Source organism: Labeo rohita, chromosome 19, assembly GCF_022985175.1.
Source record: "Labeo rohita strain BAU-BD-2019 chromosome 19, IGBB_LRoh.1.0, whole genome shotgun sequence".
Lineage (NCBI taxonomy): Eukaryota > Metazoa > Chordata > Actinopteri > Cypriniformes > Cyprinidae > Labeo > Labeo rohita.
Window position 1 is genome coordinate 15,227,249 of NC_066887.1, and position 18,973 is coordinate 15,246,221.

At 37.6% G+C, this 18,973-nt stretch overlaps 2 protein-coding genes across 4 annotated transcripts in view; one reads left to right on the forward strand and one right to left on the reverse strand.

Annotated features, from left to right (window-relative positions):
- dlgap3 (discs, large (Drosophila) homolog-associated protein 3) overlaps window positions 1-13,291 on the forward strand; it is a 205,266-nt gene extending 191,975 nt beyond the window's left edge. For all 3 annotated transcript variants that reach the window (XM_051137251.1, XM_051137250.1, XM_051137252.1), the window contains 7 exons: window positions 1,344-1,533; window positions 2,870-3,378; window positions 3,473-3,567; window positions 4,877-5,355; window positions 5,495-5,586; window positions 8,143-8,289; window positions 8,787-13,291. In XM_051137251.1, the coding sequence (XP_050993208.1) occupies window positions 1,344-1,533; window positions 2,870-3,378; window positions 3,473-3,567; window positions 4,877-5,355; window positions 5,495-5,586; window positions 8,143-8,289; window positions 8,787-9,071 (1,797 nt within the window). In that variant the 3' untranslated portion in view covers window positions 9,072-13,291. The remainder of the gene's footprint in view (window positions 1-1,343; window positions 1,534-2,869; window positions 3,379-3,472; window positions 3,568-4,876; window positions 5,356-5,494; window positions 5,587-8,142; window positions 8,290-8,786) is intronic.
- Window positions 13,292-14,214: 923 nt separating this feature from the next.
- Window positions 14,215-18,515, reverse strand: ilf2 (interleukin enhancer binding factor 2). Its single transcript, XM_051137699.1, has 14 exons — window positions 18,382-18,515; window positions 17,827-17,886; window positions 17,675-17,717; window positions 17,489-17,593; window positions 17,097-17,174; window positions 16,901-17,003; window positions 16,729-16,794; window positions 16,502-16,618; window positions 16,117-16,195; window positions 15,316-15,403; window positions 15,167-15,228; window positions 14,973-15,087; window positions 14,803-14,893; window positions 14,215-14,709 (listed from the first exon to the last, which is right to left on the reverse strand). Exons 1-14 carry the CDS (start codon window positions 18,384-18,386, stop codon window positions 14,558-14,560), a joined length of 1,164 nt encoding a protein of 387 aa, XP_050993656.1. The 5' UTR covers window positions 18,387-18,515; the 3' UTR covers window positions 14,215-14,557.
- Between the last annotated feature and the right edge of the window lie 458 nt (window positions 18,516-18,973).

Consider the following 18,973-nt stretch of genomic DNA (forward strand, 5'->3'; position numbering starts at 1 on the left):
AATACTTGCTAGGGCAGAACTAATAAGTTTCTACAGAATTTTGACTTCTTTAACCATGAAACTGGAAGTATTATGAATGTTGTCATGTATTGGTGATCTTGGTTGGAGTTCTGGTGATTGCTAAGGCATCTTGCAAGTTGCTAGGACAACTAGGTAGTAATTAGAGTTCTGGGTAGCTGCTGGAGCTTAACTAAGTGGTGGCTTGGGTGTCATGGTAGTTGCTAGGAAGTTTGGGCTGATTTCTTGTACACAACTAAGTGGTGGTTTGGGTGTTCTGGTAATTTCTAGGGTTTGGCATAATTAGGTGGTGGCTTGGGAGTTTTGGTGATCACTAAGGTTTCTTGCTAGTTGCTAGGGCATAACTAGGTAGTTATTAGAGAGTTCTGTGTAGTTGTTCGATAATAACAAAGTGGAGACATGGGTGTCCTACAAGTCTATAGATCCTATGGGATAACTAGCTGGTTCCTAGGGAGTTTTTGCTGATTGCATGGGCATAACTAGCTGGTGGATTGGGTGTTCTGGTGGTTGCTAGGGTTTCCTACTAGTTGCTAGGGCATAATTAGTAAGTTTCTATAGAGTTTTAGCTTATTTCAATAATCATAAAAACCATAAGTATTATGAATGTTGTGATGCTTAGGGTGTTGCTTGGGAGATCTGGGTGGTCACTAGGGCAAAAATAGTTGATTGCTAGGGTGTTTTGCTGGTTGGTTTGGTAATGATGGATGGAGTTCTGATGATTTCTTAGGCATCTTGCAAGTTGCTAGGACATAACTAGGTAGTTAATAGAGTTGTTAGGGAGTTTGGGCTGGTTTCTAGTAAATAACTAAATGGTGTTCTGGTGATTGCTAGGGTGTCCTACTAGTTCCTGTGGCATAACTAGCTGGTTCCAAGGGAGTTTTGGCTAATTGCAAGAGCATGACTAGTTGATGGCTAGAGTGTTCTAGTGGTTGCTAGGGCATTACTAGGACGTTTCTAGGAGTTGTGGCTTGTTTCTAGTACATACAGTAACTAGACAGTGGCTTTGGTGTGGTGATTACTTGGGCGTCTTGCTAGTTGTGAGGGGGTAACTTGGTAAGTACTATGGAGTTTTGGGTAGTTAGCAACACATGTCTAAACAATTGTTAGAGTGTTCTAGGCAAATGCTTATAGGCCCAAAGTCAACAGAGCATACCCTTCATATTCTAGTTAGTGATATCCCTGATTAGTAATAATGTGCGATCACTTTCAGCTTTTGCACAAACAATATAATTTATTAACTGAACAGCTGCATAAACAGTCTTGGTAATTTGCTAAAACATCTGGATCTCAACCATTCTTTAAAACCTGGTCTTTGCATGTTTTAGCTAAGTGACACTCTGAACCTGTTTGGAGAAATGGAATCACAGGCTGTCGAGGCCCTGGACCTACCCGGATGCTTCCGCACCCGCAGTCACAGCTACGTACGGGCTATCCAAGCCGGCTGCTCCCAGGACGATGACTGCCTGTCTGTCTTCTCCATGTCGGGCCCACAGGGGAGCGTGAAGGGCGAAGCAGGTGAGTCATCGGCATGTGTTTATGTATGTGTGGGTATACCTAGTCTCCATGCTGTCACAGGGATTAGATTAGTGATTTAATGAGTTTTTGGATCAGTCTCATAGGAATTGCTGGAGAAACACACTTCAGCCAAGGGATTTAGATCAAAACTCTTCTCCCTCTATCTCTCTCAGTATATCAAGACTGTAAACAAATGTTACATCGTAAACACTTTAAAAAGCTCAAATTCCCATGAGACCGTCTGTCACATTGACTATCCCCTGGGTAGTAGTCAAGATTATGGTCGCAGTGTTAATCACTGAATTCAGTGAATTACTGAAATGAATAAATATGACAAAATCCAAAAGAAAGGGCAAAACCAAACAACAAAAGGTCTCTGTAAAAATAAACACTGCATGGTCATGATTGCAATCTATTCCCTCTCTCACTAACATGTGGATGACTTTGTCTTTTTCCCCATTGTCCTTTATTCTCTCGTTTAGACTAGAGAATCTCACAGGAGATTTATTAAAGCCCTCATGAAGTGTCAAAAGCATCCATCTGCAGTTTCCCAAGGCAACACTCATGACACACACCGGAGTGTGAGTGTTTTTAAGAGAGAGGGATGAGGAGAGGACAAGAGAGATGGAAGGAGGGCTTAGGCATGCTTTTTTAAAACTCCTTTAATCTCTGAGTGTGTCCCTATGAATTTCATGTCTCCGCTCTCAAGAGCTAGTGAGTATGTGTGCGTGTGTGTAAGGGGATGTTACTTAAGCCATGAGGATGTGTCTAAGGCTTCTGAATGATAATACTCAAGTGGGGATTTTAAGATACAGTATAATGTATATATGTACATTTCTCTGTTTCTGTCTCCTCGATATAGTATTCCTTGACCTAAAAACACTAACAACCAGTAGCATTGGCTACTACTAATGAGTTCTAATGAGTCACTTACATTGTCTTTTTTTTCTCTTGCATTACGGTCAAACGATAAACAAAAAGGGTCGAGGATGAAATTACAAACAAGGCGTCCCTATAAAGGTGCCACATACTTGTCTTGGTTGAGAACATATTAGTGTTTGTGTTGGTTTGTGTCTCCATCTTTTTTCTTACCTACAAAAAATGTACCTAGTACTTGAAGCCTCCAGCAGGTTTTGTGCTTTAAATCCTTGCATCCTCACCTTCCTCTTTTCTCCTTACTAATGATTTTCCATCTTCAGCAGAAAGTTAACTCAAAGGAAGAATATGTTTTATTCCTTCTGTGGCAACTCTTTTGAGTGAACGGGCCTCATATTTCATATGAATGATACATTTGAATGGCAGTCTTAATAAGACCTTTCTGTCTTTGTCGGTGTAGTGTTCCCATACAGGAAAGGACCCCCTCCTCTTCCCCCTCGCATGTCCAAGCCAATGATCTCTGTGACCGCTCAGAGCAGTACTGAGTCCACTCAGGACGCCTACTTCCAGAGTACAGGACAACCTGCTCTGGTTCGGCCCAGACAGCACAGCAACTCAGTAGACCTGACAGAGAGCAGCGGGGGCCGTAGCTCCAGAGGTGGGCACTATCTTGGCGGGGGTACTGCGCGTGTCAGACAGAGCAGCAACTCCGCAGAGAGTCTGAACGGCAGGGCCCTTCAGAGCATCGCCTACCCTAGTGGACCTGGTCCAATGAAACCAAAACACAGCAGCTCAGCCGATAACCTGCTGGAGGGGCCCAGGGGATCTAGGGACCGGGCTGGAGGCAGTTTGGGAAAATCAGCCTCTCTGCCCCAGAACAGTATGTCCCTAGCTAAAGCTCTGACAGGAGGAGAGGAGTTCAAACAGGAAGGACGAGGGAGGAAATGGAGACCCTCTATTGCAGTGCAGGTATAAGAGGGGATAATCCCGTGAGAGATTCAGACTGAATGATGTCTCTCTCTTGTGCAGCATTTTGTTAAATGTCTCTCTTTGTGTTTTCCAGGTGGACAGCTCAGAGACGTTGTCTGACTCAGACCCAGAAGGCAAAGCGCTGAGAGAGGTGCACTCCATAGGGGTTCAGGTGGAGGATGACAAGAGGTAGATCTAGCTTGTTTCATTTTTCACCTCTATATCCTGTAAAATTTTTGAAATGGTGTAAAATGGCACAGTTTTCTATCCTGTGTTGATATATTTTCTATTAAAACAGGAAGTAGGGAAATACTGAAGAGCTCCTTACTTAATTAGACTTTCATTTACATGAAAAGCTATGAATCATGAGTTGCTGCTTGCTATTGCTGGTTGGTGGCAGGTGGTATTAGTAGGAGGGACATCCTCATACTAGAGAGCATATAATTAATTATTATTAATAATTATTCTAATTATTTTGTAACATTCCTGAGTGCAACATGAGTTATCAGTATTTATTAGAGTGAGAAGCCTGAGAGCACAATTCCAAAACAGCGCTGACGGGAGGGGAAATTTATGTGGATGATTTACTAATAATGCACAAATTAAAGAACACAGACGCAACATTCCATTTACATATCGACCAACGCAATATACCAAGTGCAGCGCAAATTACCCTAGTCGCAAATAAAGAATAAAGAAATAAAGCCACATTACGTTAAAAAGAACAGGAGGCCAAAAAAAGGTTTGCTAGAAGTTTTGATAGACCTGGTTTCAAGTGCAAAATAGTTCAAAACATGCGTTTTTGGGGCGTTAAATAATGGCACAAATGCCAGTAATTTGACGAGCACAAAAATTAATAAAAAGTGTTGCGATTCATTTGAATACTCTCCTCCCATGAATTTTGCGTCTGAAAGGGAAACGTGTACAAACTTGTTTGGGAAAAGCAAAACTTGTACACTACTTGATGTCCAATGTACAGTCTAAGCAGTTTAGCACCTATAGATGAATTCAATCTAACAGATATGGACTAAACCTACAGACATGGACTAAAAGCTTTCATGGACTCTTAAATTATGTCTCTAATAATTGCCTTCATTCTCCTGATTGGTGAAAAGGCAGCTAGGGGTGGTTGGTTTATTTCTGAGTTGGGTGGAGTGTGAATGTGTCACAGTGTTAGATGAGCAAGAGGTGCAGGTGCAAGGTTCACACACACGCAAGCAAGCGCACACGCAGTGGGTGTACGTGCTAGGAACACGGAGTGAGGTGAGAGGGTATAATTAGGCAGCCATTACGCAACACGCCAAAACCTGTGAAATGATGTCACTCATCTACGAATTAACTTGATGTGCTTTGTCTTGTGATCATTGATTGTCAGCCTCTTTCTTGATTTAGCAGAGACACTGTTGGTTTGGAGTCATTTGGGTCATAGTAACTATATATCGAAATTTTGTTCTACCAAGACATTTGAGTCTCATTGTCCTGTTGTTGTTTGTTTTAGACGAGCCCGCTTTAAACGTTCCAACAGCGTGACAGCAAGTGTCCAGGCTGATCTGGAGACGGAGGGTTTTGGTGGGCTGACGGTCCCCACTCAAGACAAGGGCCTGCAGTTCGGCTGCTCATTCCAGCGCCACTCGTCTGAACCGGAATCAGCCGGTCAGTTTGCAGAGTATCGCACAGTGCACACACAAGGTCAGTGGGCCTATCGTGAGGATTACCACAGCGGTTACACCAACGAGCCTGGCCCTCCGGAACTGAGGGCTTTGCCCCGTTCCCACTCTCCTCTGCCCCTGGCCCCTGAGCGTGGAGTGGGAGGCTGGAGCGAGGGCCCGAGAAGCCTTCCTGATTCAGGTCGTGCCTCTCCCTGCTTACGAGATGGAGAGTTCTTCCTCCGGCTCCTGCAGACAGAAGTGGAGAGGATGGAGGGATGGTGCCAGAACATGGAGAGGGAGGCAGAGACGAATGAACTGCCAGAAGAGGGTGAGTGACGAATAGAAGAAGAGATGGTTGGGGTAAACGTGACAAAACATGAGTTTTAATTGATTTCATAGGGTCTTGAATCTGCCCAAAGAACAGTTTCTTCTGTCTAAATGCTGTTTTTTCCCTCTGATTCGTTCAGTGTTGGAGCTCATCAGAGGAGCTGTAGGCAGTGCTCAGATGCTAATGTCACAAAGAGTCCAGCAGTTCTTCAGGATGTGCCAACAGAGTGTGGTGAGTGTTTTAAAACTCTTTTTGTTGTGGATAAAAGTGAGGATGTCCTTACTTAGCTTTTTTAGAACCTACACTGTAAAAAATGAATCATGGATCTCCTAGTTTTCATTAAAAAAATTAAGATGATAAATAAAAATATTGTGTATATTTTATTAAAGAAATTCAGTTCAGTGTTTTATAAAAAATACTGAGAACATTTCACTAATAAAACCAAGAGATATGTTTTCCTCATTTTTTAAGGAAACTTTTGGAAGCAGTTTTGAGGCTTGAATTGAGGAACTGATTAAGCTGATCAAATTAAGGAAGAAGCCTACCTATTTATTTAGAGAATTAGTTCAGTTATGCAGTTTTATTTTGGCTGTAATTGTTAGCTCCCGGCATGCTTTGCATATGGCTGGATATGGAGAGTAAATATTTAAATTATGTGCTATTTTATGTTTTTTTTTTTTTTTTTTTTGATTGAAGGGAAACATCTGTCAATGTTTCATGTTCAGTTATGCTTGACATTTGAAAGAATTTCTGTTATGTTGAAGTTTCTATTGCTACCATTGTGCAGAAAAGTAGAGCTTATGGTTAAGTTGTGATGAATGCATGTGCTGATGATGTTTTGTTTATTGAGCAGTAGCTTTGTTAACGTCAGTGCAGTTACACGTTTTTCTACTTGCTCTGTCTACCTGTATACAGACTTTCAACTGTACAAGATAACTCAAAGTCAAAGACAAACAGGTCTTTTTGAAAATCACAGACTTCTGAGAATCAATTTAAAATAAATGAGCACATTTTACTAATAATATTAAATTCATTGTGTCATAGATTAAATCTTTCAGGAGATTTTTACATGATTTATTCAGGTAGATTCCATTAAAGAAATCAAGCCTTACAAACTTACCATATTTTTAGGTAGACAGCACATACAACTTTTACAGTGTAACTATATAGTATTATATAAACTATAAATATATTATAATAAATACATAAATAATGTAAATAAATTAATAAATAAAAACATAATTTTTTTGTGTGTGTATTTGAACCCTTTCCAGCAATGACTGTATGATTTTGAGATCCATCTTTTCACACTGAGGGCAGCTATTATATTCAATTCATATACTCATATGCAACTATTACAGTAGGTTCAAATGCTCACTGATGCTTCAGAAGAAAACTTTTTGAATTTAAAGATCAGGGTAAATTTAACTTCTGGGAAACATGTAAGTATCTTCTGTAGCTTCTGAAGGACAGTACTACATGAAAAAAATATGATATTTAGGCAAAATAAGAAAACTGTACACATCTTCATTCTGTTTCAAACGTATAAATCTCTGGCTCTTAATGCATAGTTTTTCCTTCTGAAGCATCAGTGAGCATTTCAAACTTTTGTAGTTGCATATGAGTCCCTAAGATGTCCTTAGTGTGAAAAGATGGAAAATCATACAGTCATTGTTGGAAAGGGTTCATATATACAAACCTGAAGGAACTTTCTAAAGAACAGTGGGCAGTTTAATTGTTCAGGACAAACAAGGGACAACAACAACAAAACACAGCCGTGAATTATTCAGGTAACAACACAGTATTAATAATCAAGTGTATGTAAAGTTTTGAACAGGGTCGTTTCTATAAATTCAACTATTATTTTCTCTGGTGGATTATATGTAAATGTATTTTATGAGAAATATCATATTCAGGTCAGTACTAAACAAAAAAATAACACATTTTGTATGATCTCTCTTATTTTGGTCAAATAATTAACATTTTGCATATTCTGCAAAGTATATGTAAACTTTTGACTTCAACTGTATATATACACATACAGTATATTTTTTTAAAATTTACTGTACTGATGTAATAGAGTTCAGCATAAATTTGACTGTATTTTATGGTAAAATTACATGTAATGTCATGTTTAACCATTTACAGTTTTAACTGAATATAGTAAAGCATCTTGCAGTTAACAAGTAACAGTTTGTTTATTTTTTATATATAAGTATGTTTCTCTATAATATCTCTCTGTATGATTTCCTGAAGTTAGCAGCATCCTGGTTCTCATGAAAAAATAAAATTAAATTAAATAAAATTAAATATAAATAAATAAAAAAAATAAAATAAAATAAAATAAAATAAAATAAAATAAAATAAAATAAAATAAAATAAAATTAAAATAAAGGATTTTTCCACTGGCTTTTAGATTATTTAGATATTTCATCTCTGTGACCGAAAAAATTCCTACAAGTTATTTTCTTTACAAATTAACACAATTTTATAAAATAGGAAGCCTAAATTCAATCACCATAAGTAAAAAGCTAAATGTAGACTATTAACAAACTACAGCAACTCTTGCAATCTTTTTTAAAAACATTTTTTTGTGTTAGAATAAAATGTGAAAGATCTTGTGACATGTGCTTACCACAGACCTTATTCCAGACATTTAACCAAAAGTCTATTCAGAAAAACCATTGACTTTGGAAAAATTTAACTAAAAGTGCTTAAATGCTAATTCATTTCAAGGTTTTGGCCTACAACAATATGCACACTATTATACCCCTCTCCTTCTCTTAGGATCCTTCATCATACCCTCAGCCCACCACTCAGGATCTGGCCAGTTATTGGGACCTCCTCCAGTTAGCCATCGAGGACGTCAGGGTGAAGTTTCAGGACCTCCAGCGGCTGAAGGACTCGGGCTGGAGGTTGCCTCCTGAGAAGAAGGTGAGAGTGGAGATCCGCTCTGCTCCAGTCACTGCACATCTCTACTCCAGTGCCAAAACAGCAGCGGGCAGGAGATCCGCCCGTGTGCTGGGCCCCAGCAGCTCTCTGCCATCACACAAACACCTCAGCAAGAAAAGGAACTAAACTAGAGAAAAAAAAAAAAAAAAAAAAAAAGACATGCATGTTCTGGAATAACAGCTGATATACTGCCTAAAGAGCTGTTCGTTTGCTTTAAGATATTAAAGCCTAACAAATCTGTAACTAATTTCTCTGTTTTCTTTCTTTTTTACTGTCTGCTGCTTCCACAATGTCATGTCTCATCCTAAATACACTAATCCAAATCATTCTTATGTTGCAACTTCATGGTGCTGTCTCCTTCTCCGTACATGTCCTGGTCTTCATCCTCTCTGCTTGTCCGTGTGCGTTTTCGGTGTCTTTCCCCGCGTTCCCGTCCATCCCCGCATTGGTCATCCATGCTCCCCTGCTCTTCCTCTCAGGAGGACAAGAAGGTTCCACCTCCATTACCAAAGAAGCCAGTCGGTGGCGTGACGGGCAGCTTGCGTGCCGACAGCACGACCGAGGCCGGAGGCATGCTAGTGATCTCACGAGGACGTAGCGTCCCCGAACGGGAGAAATCGCTGGACGTGGGCGACCGGCAAAAGCTGGAGACACGACGCAGGCTGCTTCAGACCAAACGCTCAGCCTCTTTCCGACAGAATTCGGCCACGGAGAGCGCTGACAGCATCGAGATCTACATCACAGAGGCTCAGACGAGACTCTGAGTCGCTTTAAACAACCACTACGGTTCTTCTCTGGCCCTCTGCACAGACGTCCATGTTATAAAGCCGCCAGAGAGCGAGTGCGATGGAGAACTCGAGATGGCTTACTAGTATGCTGCTGGTGTTTGGATGTGAGCTTATGCGTTTTATTTCAATTTTTTTTGTTGAGCAAGTGTTATTATTCTCAGAAAAAAGGGCTCAACCAGCACAACCAAGTGTTACAAGATTGAGACTTTTGTAAGTCCACAAAATATATAAAAATGTTAGGACTGTTTTAATGAACCACGCCAACACATACGGGTGCAATATCATATATTAAGAGGATCTTATCTTGTTATTTTAAATAATAGACCTTGTTTTGATATATTCTTGGCTGTGTATGTGTTTCTTAATTGATCCCACAGTGTGACGGACGTAGCCCCTTTCACTGTGACACAAGCGCACTCTTGTGGCCAGAGTAGAGCAATGCACCCTAAAGTAAATTTGGGCCTGAAACTGAATGTCTTTGCAGTGCAGCGTAAAACTCATGAAAGCAACATTTGCAGTATAGAAAAATGCCTTTTTAAAGCCAGTTATCAAATTACCACAGGGATTCATCTCCCGTATAGTGCAATATCACTTTGTAATTGCATTCAGGCTTCTCATCAGCCCAATGCGAAGACACGCTTTTTAGAAAACATGAGAGGAAAAAAACAACAACAGAACAGTTGAGCTCTGAGGCAACAGCTACGCTTCCTGAAACAGGACGGTCTACATCATAAGACTCTTCAGAAACAGGGGTGCAGAAGACAATCTTCAATTTCACACTTGACCTGCACACTGAAAAATGATCATTCGGAGAGGAGGGAAGCATCTTCGTTCATTTCACCCCTCTGCCTTTTATTTTTATTTTTGGTAACAGATGAAAACCCTCTAACATGAAATTAATGTAGCTTCTACATTTTGCCTGAGTGCTTTAATGTATTGCTTTTTTTTTATTTTAGGAGAAATTAAGAAATGAATCAAATCACTTTTTCTAATGGTTCCAGTTCCATTTTTTAAGTGGTCTGGCCTACAACCTCTTTCTCTCTCTTTTTAATAATTATCTATTATGTTATTGCCCTCTATAAATTTATCGGAGGTGCAAAACAAATTTAAAAAAAGAAATCTGTGTCCACTTCAAACACAACGTTAATTTGTTAATTATTTCTAAAAAAAAATATGCTGTGTTAGTTTAGGTGGTGATTTTTGTGTTTATGAAAGAAAGGAAACATTAATGATAAATACAAACTGGAAACAAAATCACATGGAAATTATTATTATTTTATTTTATTTTTTGAATGAAAAATTTTGATTGCATGAACGATCAGAATTTTTTTTTTTATTATTTAACTATGGAATAATTAAATAATGGAAAATATTTTATTGGAAGATGTATATTTTATAAAGTACATTTTTAGATTAGCAGCTAAACATATGTTGTCAAAAGTGGTGTTAAAATATGTTATAAAAGTGTCTAAGAATTTACAAAGTAGGGATGTGACAGCTCTGTGGACGTTTAAGAAGACTTTAGAAGCAAGTCACAGCTACAAACTTCAACAGAATCGTGTTGCTTTCCTCTCATTTTTTGGTGTCAACCTTGAAACTGACTGGCTAAGGACTTTTGACAAAAGAATAGACGGTTGACAGCCACTTGCCATGTTGTCCATGGGCAAAAAATGAGATCTGTTTTCTATGTCTTGACTACTACACGTGCCTAACAGCACTGCGTGTGGCTTTTTTAAATCTAATTATTCAGTATTATATTCAATACGAAATATATAACTCACACAATATGTATTGTTCTAATAATTTGATTTGTTACACCTGATCCAGCTAATAACCACCTCACACTGGATGTTTCTATGTAACCTGCATGCTTTTATTAGTCCATGGGAAAAAAAATGAACTTCTATCAAAACTGTAGATCTTTATCCCCTGCTTTGAAAACAAGGGCAGGAATATTTATCTAATTATTTATAATAACTACACCTACATTTCTGTATGTAAACTCATTTTTTTTTTAATCAATTAATTAGTCCATCAGGTTTTTCTTTTTAGACATTTGCACTTTTTTCCATTTACTGTTGCCTATCATCTCGTTTTTTTTATTTATATATATATATATTTATTTATTTATTTTAGGAATACTTTATGGATAAAATATCCATCATTTTATGAACACATATTTTTTTTAAGCTTCAAAACGGTTGTAATCACAGTCAACGTACACATTTTTTGGACGCAGCAAGTCTAAGATGACAGAAAAGCACAACAGACTATTTCCTCTTCCACTGTGAAGGACTTCCTGCCTTCTCAAAACACTGAAAGACTATGTACAACATGCCGTTGGGGTTTCCAGTGCGAGAAATAGGATGATCTCTTATCAGGGCCATATGTTTTTGATATACCAACGAAACTTAATTTCAAGCAAGACTGACCACACTTTCCCCTTTCCGAGTTGTTTGCCTTCTCGGGCACTGACAGGAATCGATCTGACGCTCAAACGGACTGCTAAGAAAGACTACTTTGATGGCCTTTCTATTCTAACCAACATTTTCCAATGTAAATGGATTGATGGAACCTAATCGAATATAATATTTAACGGCTGTGTCTCTCGCTACATCATGTAAAGCTTCCCATGTCAACACATGACCCGATGGTTCGCTGACTGTCAGTTCTTGAGACAACTGTTGTTAGAATGGATGGCGAAACTCTGCCATTGCTCCTTTAAGCTGAAAAACGAGTCTAAAACGTGTTGGCGAAGCCTCTGTATATGCCGTAAACAGATTTAGCTAGAGTAAGTGATGAATATTTCTTCGTAGCACAGAGGAGCTTGTAGCAGTGTGACGTAGACGTTACGTTGGATTCTATAACGCATTACAGATCACTGGAAATTACATGGGTCATAGACTTACAAACAATTACTGTGTAATTACAAATACCTTCTCATGTTCTGTTGTATTATGTACAGTAAATATATCTGTTGCAATTGAAGTTGTTATTATTAATATTCAATGGATTGTTGATGATTACTGGTATTATTAATAATTTTAATATATAATGAAGATGTTATTGCAATTATGACTATGAGAAAATCTATTCTGTATTCGCCAGGGTGTTCATGTGTAAAGAGCCACCCGATTTAGATTTTATTCTACTGTTTGTAATTGCTGCTAACGTAGAAAATAGCCCGGTGGAAGACGAGACTAATTGAAAAACAACAGCTAATGTTAGGCCCATCTCTTCTAGCAGCTGCGCGCAAGATGACAGAAAACGAACATGTAGATCACGTAAAGAATGAGTATTCCCCTTTCGTAATAGAAAAAAGAGAATATTATATATATAAAGATAAATGTTTGGCCAGTTTGTGATGTAGCAGAACAATTCTGTTCTTTTTTTTTTTTTAAATGTTCATTAAGTTGCTCATAACACTGCATTATAATAACATTGTGGAAATTTTGGTTTATTAATGTTATCACTATTTATGGTTGTTGTATTTTCTTTTTTTTAATCATATATTTATGTTTGATACAGTGCCAAGGTAAAATAAGTTCATTTTGTATCTATGCCTTTTACATTGTTTTACCAATCTGCAATAGCTTACAACTTCACCTTTTTCAATATATTATTTCCAGATTTTAAATAAATCTGAAAGTCTTACAGATTTGTTGCGACTGAAGGGTGAAGGCCTTATGATGAATAATGGCACAGCTGACGTAAACATTGATCATGTTTAGTCTTTGGTCACTGAGATGTACAGCTCAATGTCTACTAGCGTTAAATCAGAGATGGCACACTGTGATGTGGTAAACCTAAACACAGAATGTAACATTGTCAACGGTTGTAAACATTTTCTAAAAATTACTATAAAGCTATTTTAGCAAGGTAAAATAACTGCTGTCCACTAAGTGTCCTGTTATTTTCCTCATAACATTTGACTTAGCTTATCCATTTTAAAGGTGCGCTCAGTGATGTTATTTTCATTAAAGATGTTTTTATAAACCCATCTTTTCCCATCTGCTCAAATAGCAAAAGACTCCACAATAGTGTTTTCTCGAATTTCAAAATATAAAAAAACAAAAAGAGAAATTTACCGTCACAGTCTTCCCACCCAAATTGATGCAAAGGTAATGTGACTCTGAACCACAAAACCAGTCATAAGGATAATTTTTTTCTGCTGAATAAACTTTCCATATATGGTTTGTTAGGATAGGATATTTGGTCGAGATACTCTATTGGAATATCTTAAAAATGAGGGTGCTAAAAATAAATAAATAAAAATACTACAAAAATTGCCTTTAAAGTAGTCCAAATTAAGTTCTTAGCCATAAATATTACTAATCAAAAATTAAGTTTTGATATATTTAAACTAGGAATTTTACAAAATATCTTCATGGAACTTTAATATCTAATGATTTCGCCATAAAAGAAAAATCGATCATTTTGACCCATACAATATATTTTTGGCAAATGCTACAAATATTACTGTGCTACTTAAGACTGTTTTTGTGCTCCAGGATCACATATAATACAAAGCATTTTATTGTAATTTTTTTTTTATGAAAATATCCACCTCATTTTTTAAGTTTTCTGTAAATGGGTGAGAATTCCAGGTTCATTAGCTGCTGTTGGGAAAAAATGAGAATGACAACATGCAGTAAACTGCAAAATAACTCCACTGGTATGCGTTCATAATTAAGATTATAGATTAAAATAATATGGTAAAGCACACCAGTTACCAATGTCAAGCAGCAAAACGAGCTGTATTTTACAGCTAAAAATAGCTGGACACATTAAGAAAGCCAGACACATTAAACTTACAAATGGCCACACCAACTCCAATGAGAAAAATAAGTTAACTACATAGAAAAAAAAAGAAGAATTTATGATGCTGATGACCATTGAAACGCATTACCGGTCTCAGAGAAGGGTCCATTGGCTTTCGTTGCTGAAGGGCTTTAAAAAGTCTGGTGTGTTCTCATGGAAATGTCTGTAATTTACCCAAACAACACTTTCATTTTTAGGTAAATTATCCATTAAAGTACTTGTCCAAGATCAATGAAACCTAAAAATACCATGACCAGTCAACTGTCATTAGGGGGAAAAAGAACACGGAAACATGGTACAAAGGAGGAAATAAAACCTTTACTTGATCCATCAAGTTATAAAAATACAAACCAAAAAAAAAAAAAAAACACACATGAAACCAAATTAAAAGTGACTATCAGTCCTTTTCCTAGACATAACCGTATATGAGCTGGGGTGAGAAGACAGAATAATGGAGCCATTGCATTTTGGTCCTTGTTACAGCTCTTTACTACCATGGCTTTACTCTAGGAGGTTCAGACTGATGTACAGAAACCAAATGTAGATGTGCAGGGGACTTGAGGGTAAAAATTCTGGATATGAGACATGGATCTCTACTAAAAACCAACATAAATACAAAAGACCAGGCCAAAACCACTGTATTACTCCTGGGTCTCCATGCTTTCATCTTCTCCCTCTCCACCTTCCTCCAGTGCTTCATCCTCCTCTTCCTTGCGCTCTGGGGGTTTCTCATAAGCTTTTTCAGATGGGGTGACAATCACTCCATCCCATGTAGACATTTCAGTGGTGAGATCTGCAGATGAGCATCACAAACATCAACCTCTGCAACACCGTCACTTGAAATCAACTACATTAATTTAATCAGGGATAAACCTCAAACACTTACAACTAGCATCTCCTTCAAGACCCAAGATCTTTCTGTATCCTCCATGAGAGAGAACCCTCACCAACGTTTGGGCAGTGAAACACACCATGTCCTGCAAAAACAAAATCAATCAGACTTGTATTTTTAACACTAAATTTGATGCTTTACCTGCTGACTGAAGTCTGCATTACCTGCTGTTCCAGGGTCATAACTGTGTGCACACGGAAGTTTCCACTTTCACACGGATCAGTGATTCCTACAGAGCCTGGTAAGAAAAGACCTGCGGCGAGCATCTGAAGACACCGCCTGCAACACAAATACACGGCTCATTATTTCCTAAAAATGCACAACAAGTTTAATGCCCATTACCACAAGAAAAACAAACCTGTAAGCAACGTTGAGTGGCAAGGGCTGCCTAGAGGGGTTATTCATCACAGCAGAGTGTCCCTGTGAAGACAGCAACATTACAGGTAAGTCAACTGGTGTAGTGCAGAAAAGATAAAGATAAGTTAAGACTCCAAAAATAGTGCTCACCAGCAGATCTAGAATCCAGGGGGTGAGAGGCTCAAATCCGGGGAATCGGACACGCAGGTCTTTTAACAGGCGGATCAAAACTTTCACACTAAGAGAAGATAGATACCAAAGTAAGCCACAAAACACATTTGAGCCATTAAAACAGTTAAAGAGATAAAAAAAAAATAAAATAAAATAAAAAAAAAAAATTCAACAATTTCTTCTCTTCCGTATCAGTCGGCGTACACAAAGGTCTTACACAGGGCTGGGCTATATGGCAAAAAATTTAAATCTTGATTTTTCTGTAACGTGTGACCAATTCTTCATCTTTTCCATTGTTTTTTCTATGTACTAGCGTCTCTTACAGAGTAAGAAATAGCATTTTAAAAACGTTAAAAGAAGTTCACTCCCATCTTCTTACGTTTTTCCTATTCCACTGCCCGCATCGCATCTTTGTCAGCGGTTAATCATGTTCCCACATGCGCTGGATCGTTATTTTCACTTTACTGTTATCACAAGCGTATTGTCAAAGCGTCTAATACTATTTCTATTTAAAATCACAATTCCTCAATTTCAAAAAAATAAAACTGTGGCAAAGTATTAAATTTGAATTCATACGAAAAAAAAAAATATATATATATATAATAAATTAAAAAAAAAATTATTATATATATATATATATATATATATATATATATATATATATATATATATATATATATATATATATAAAAAATATTATTATTATTATGCCACAGGTTTGGAAAAGTTGACAATTTTCCTTTTTGAGTGAACTCTCTCTTTAGGAAAAAGGGTCCTTACGTTGACTGAGAAGCGTTCTCCTCAAACCAGCGAGCATGACGAATGGCAGCCAGAGCACTTTGCAGAACCTTGATGTCCACTGCAAAAGGAATAGGAAAAATTAAAAACTTCACTATTCTGGTCGGCCACGACTACAGATGATCGATAAACCCTAGATAAAGTTCTGCACAAATGAAAATTAAAAAAAAAACAAAAAAAAAAAAACACTAAAATCAACCATTTTAAATGACAAGTGAATTCACAACAGCATCACAACATTAATATACAGTATGGGGGAAAAAAAACAAAACAAAAAAAGGCAGATACATGGTACATCCCTAACAAGAAAAGCTAATTTTTAAGAATAACATGATAAACAGCTAAAGTGTCTGAGAGGGTTACATACGGTGGAGCTCTGGGTCCAATTTGCGCAGGTTGGGTGGAACCGTGGTGATGAGGATTTTCACAGTGGCGTCGGCAGAGCTGATCTCAAATCCTGTCTCGTTGGTCAGCATGGACAGCACTGAAGAGAATAGGGGAACATATTTCACTGATCTTTCTTCCCCGTTTTGATCACAAATGATTTTTTTTCTGATGCTTTGATTGGCCTGCCAGATTAAAGCCCATACTTACCCTCAGAAGGGTCCTGTGTACGCAGAGTCTCAACTACTTTGTTTCCCAAGGCAGCAACAGCTTCCACTGAACAAAGTAAGAAATAATAGGATTATAGATAAACCAAGCATACTTGCGCTAGAAGTGATAAATATTAAATAAAGAATAGCAAATAGTAAATAGTGAGACTCACAAGTGGGTAAGATCTTCAGGATAACCACGAGGTCGGCAACGTTGTGTCCTGTAGTCATGGTGCCCTTTTTATATGAGCCCACTTGCCTTACTTCCTCAATTTGCTGGAAAAAGATAAATAAGCATTTAGTATTACAAAAATATTAAGGAGAAAAAAAAAAAAAAATATTAAGATTGACTTATTAATGTCTTCTTACCACTTCAAAGTTTCCAGGTGCCACGATTAGGTTATCAATCACGTTGTTAATCTTAGTGACCAAGGACAAAATGGAAGCCTGCAAAAATAAACATGAGAATAAATAAGAATTATTAAACTGCTAGCTAAGAGATGCTCCTAAAACAGAATTTAAGTTTTAGGAGTAAACCGTGGACCACAAAACCAGCCATAAGGGTCAATTTTTTGAAAGCTGAATAAATAAGTTATCTGTTGAGATAGGCTTTGTTAGAACAGGACAATACTTTGCCAAGAAACTACTATGTGAAAATCTGGAATCTGAGGATGCAGAGTAATGAGTGCTACCATCTGCTGGTATATGGTTTAATATGCATGGTCAGGAATCATTTGAGTGTAAACGAATCGTCTGTGTACCTGTTCAGCAGGGGTAGGAGAGAGGTCTTGATTTCTCTTCAGGAGGCACTCACTGAAAGCAGTCTCATCAGGGGCTTGCTTCACTCGAGGAAAGGCCATCTCACACTGCAAGAAGTGATTTATGAGCTTGAGGCTTAAAAGGTTATCATTTCACAAAACAAAGAATCAATGTGGAACTGCACTTACAACATAGAAGTCAAATGGTATGTGAGGAACAAAGGGCCGATACCTGAGAGAACAGAAGAATATAGAGAATGTCAGGTTAATATCAACAAATTAAAGTAGTGAAATGAATAAATAAATATTTAAAGCTACGAACAAATGCATAAACAACGTACCCCTGGACCAAACCCCCGCGGGAGCCGAATCGGCCCCCTCGGCCCCTGCCACGATCTCCTCTGAAAAAAAGAAAGAACGAAAACAGTCATTTCAGTAAAGTAAAGAAAAAAGCCATTAAGAAAAATACAAAAAATTCTCAAATTTGTGTGAAAGAGATTACGAGTCAAACAAAAAATAACGGTTGAGAAAACTGACTACCGGTGAACCGAGCATCATTGTTCATGCTAACGCTCGGTTCGTTCGTTCATTCATTCAGTCATGAATGAACAGTCTCGTTATTCGAATACATAACGTTTAAATAACTAACGTTAAATGAGAATTACATCTAAAAGCATAGTTTAATCCGTTTTTACGCTTCTACTTCAATAATAAACACATCTTCCTTTATTCATCAAAAACACGGCGGCTAGCAGAACAACATGCTAACAGGCACCAAGCTAGCTTACCACTAACATAACAAATTAAAGAAAAAATGCTATAATTTGATGCACCTCCGTTTGTAACTTAATCAAGCATTTGTTATTTTATTTTAAAAAGAATAAAACAATCGGTACCTCATTGCGTAAGACGTTTTGTCAGCTTAACAAGAACACGCTGGTGAGAAAAAAAAACCCTGCCTCCGTCTGCAGCTCGCCGCTGGTCTGTGAGCTTCCTTTAACGGAAGTTGCTTTTCATAATATAAGTCCGGAACAACAGTCTATAATAAAAGTCCGGGAGAACAGTCTCGGGTAAAAGTTATAGTAAAAGTCCCACTCGGACGAATCATTGACAAAAATATCACTTTAGAGAAAAATGTATGATGAATTAAGACGAAGTAGTTAAGATTTGACTTTGAATGATCATATAAACTCTTTTGCACAGATTGTCAGACAGATTAGACCAAGATTAGACTAAAAGGTGTTTTTTAATACCGTTGACTCAAATATCTTTGCTGATAATATAATTTCTAATAGGGAAAATGCATTAAATTACAAACAAACATTTTCTCTTGGGGTCGCTTTTTTTAGTATACTTTATGTCTTATTTAGAATGCATTAATTCCCAAAATAGTTAGTACAAGTGGGTGTTGCAGTGGATACTTCACATTAGGCTACACCATGTCAGGGGTGGGCCTGTACAGTCTCTTTTATCAGAGAAGACCAGACA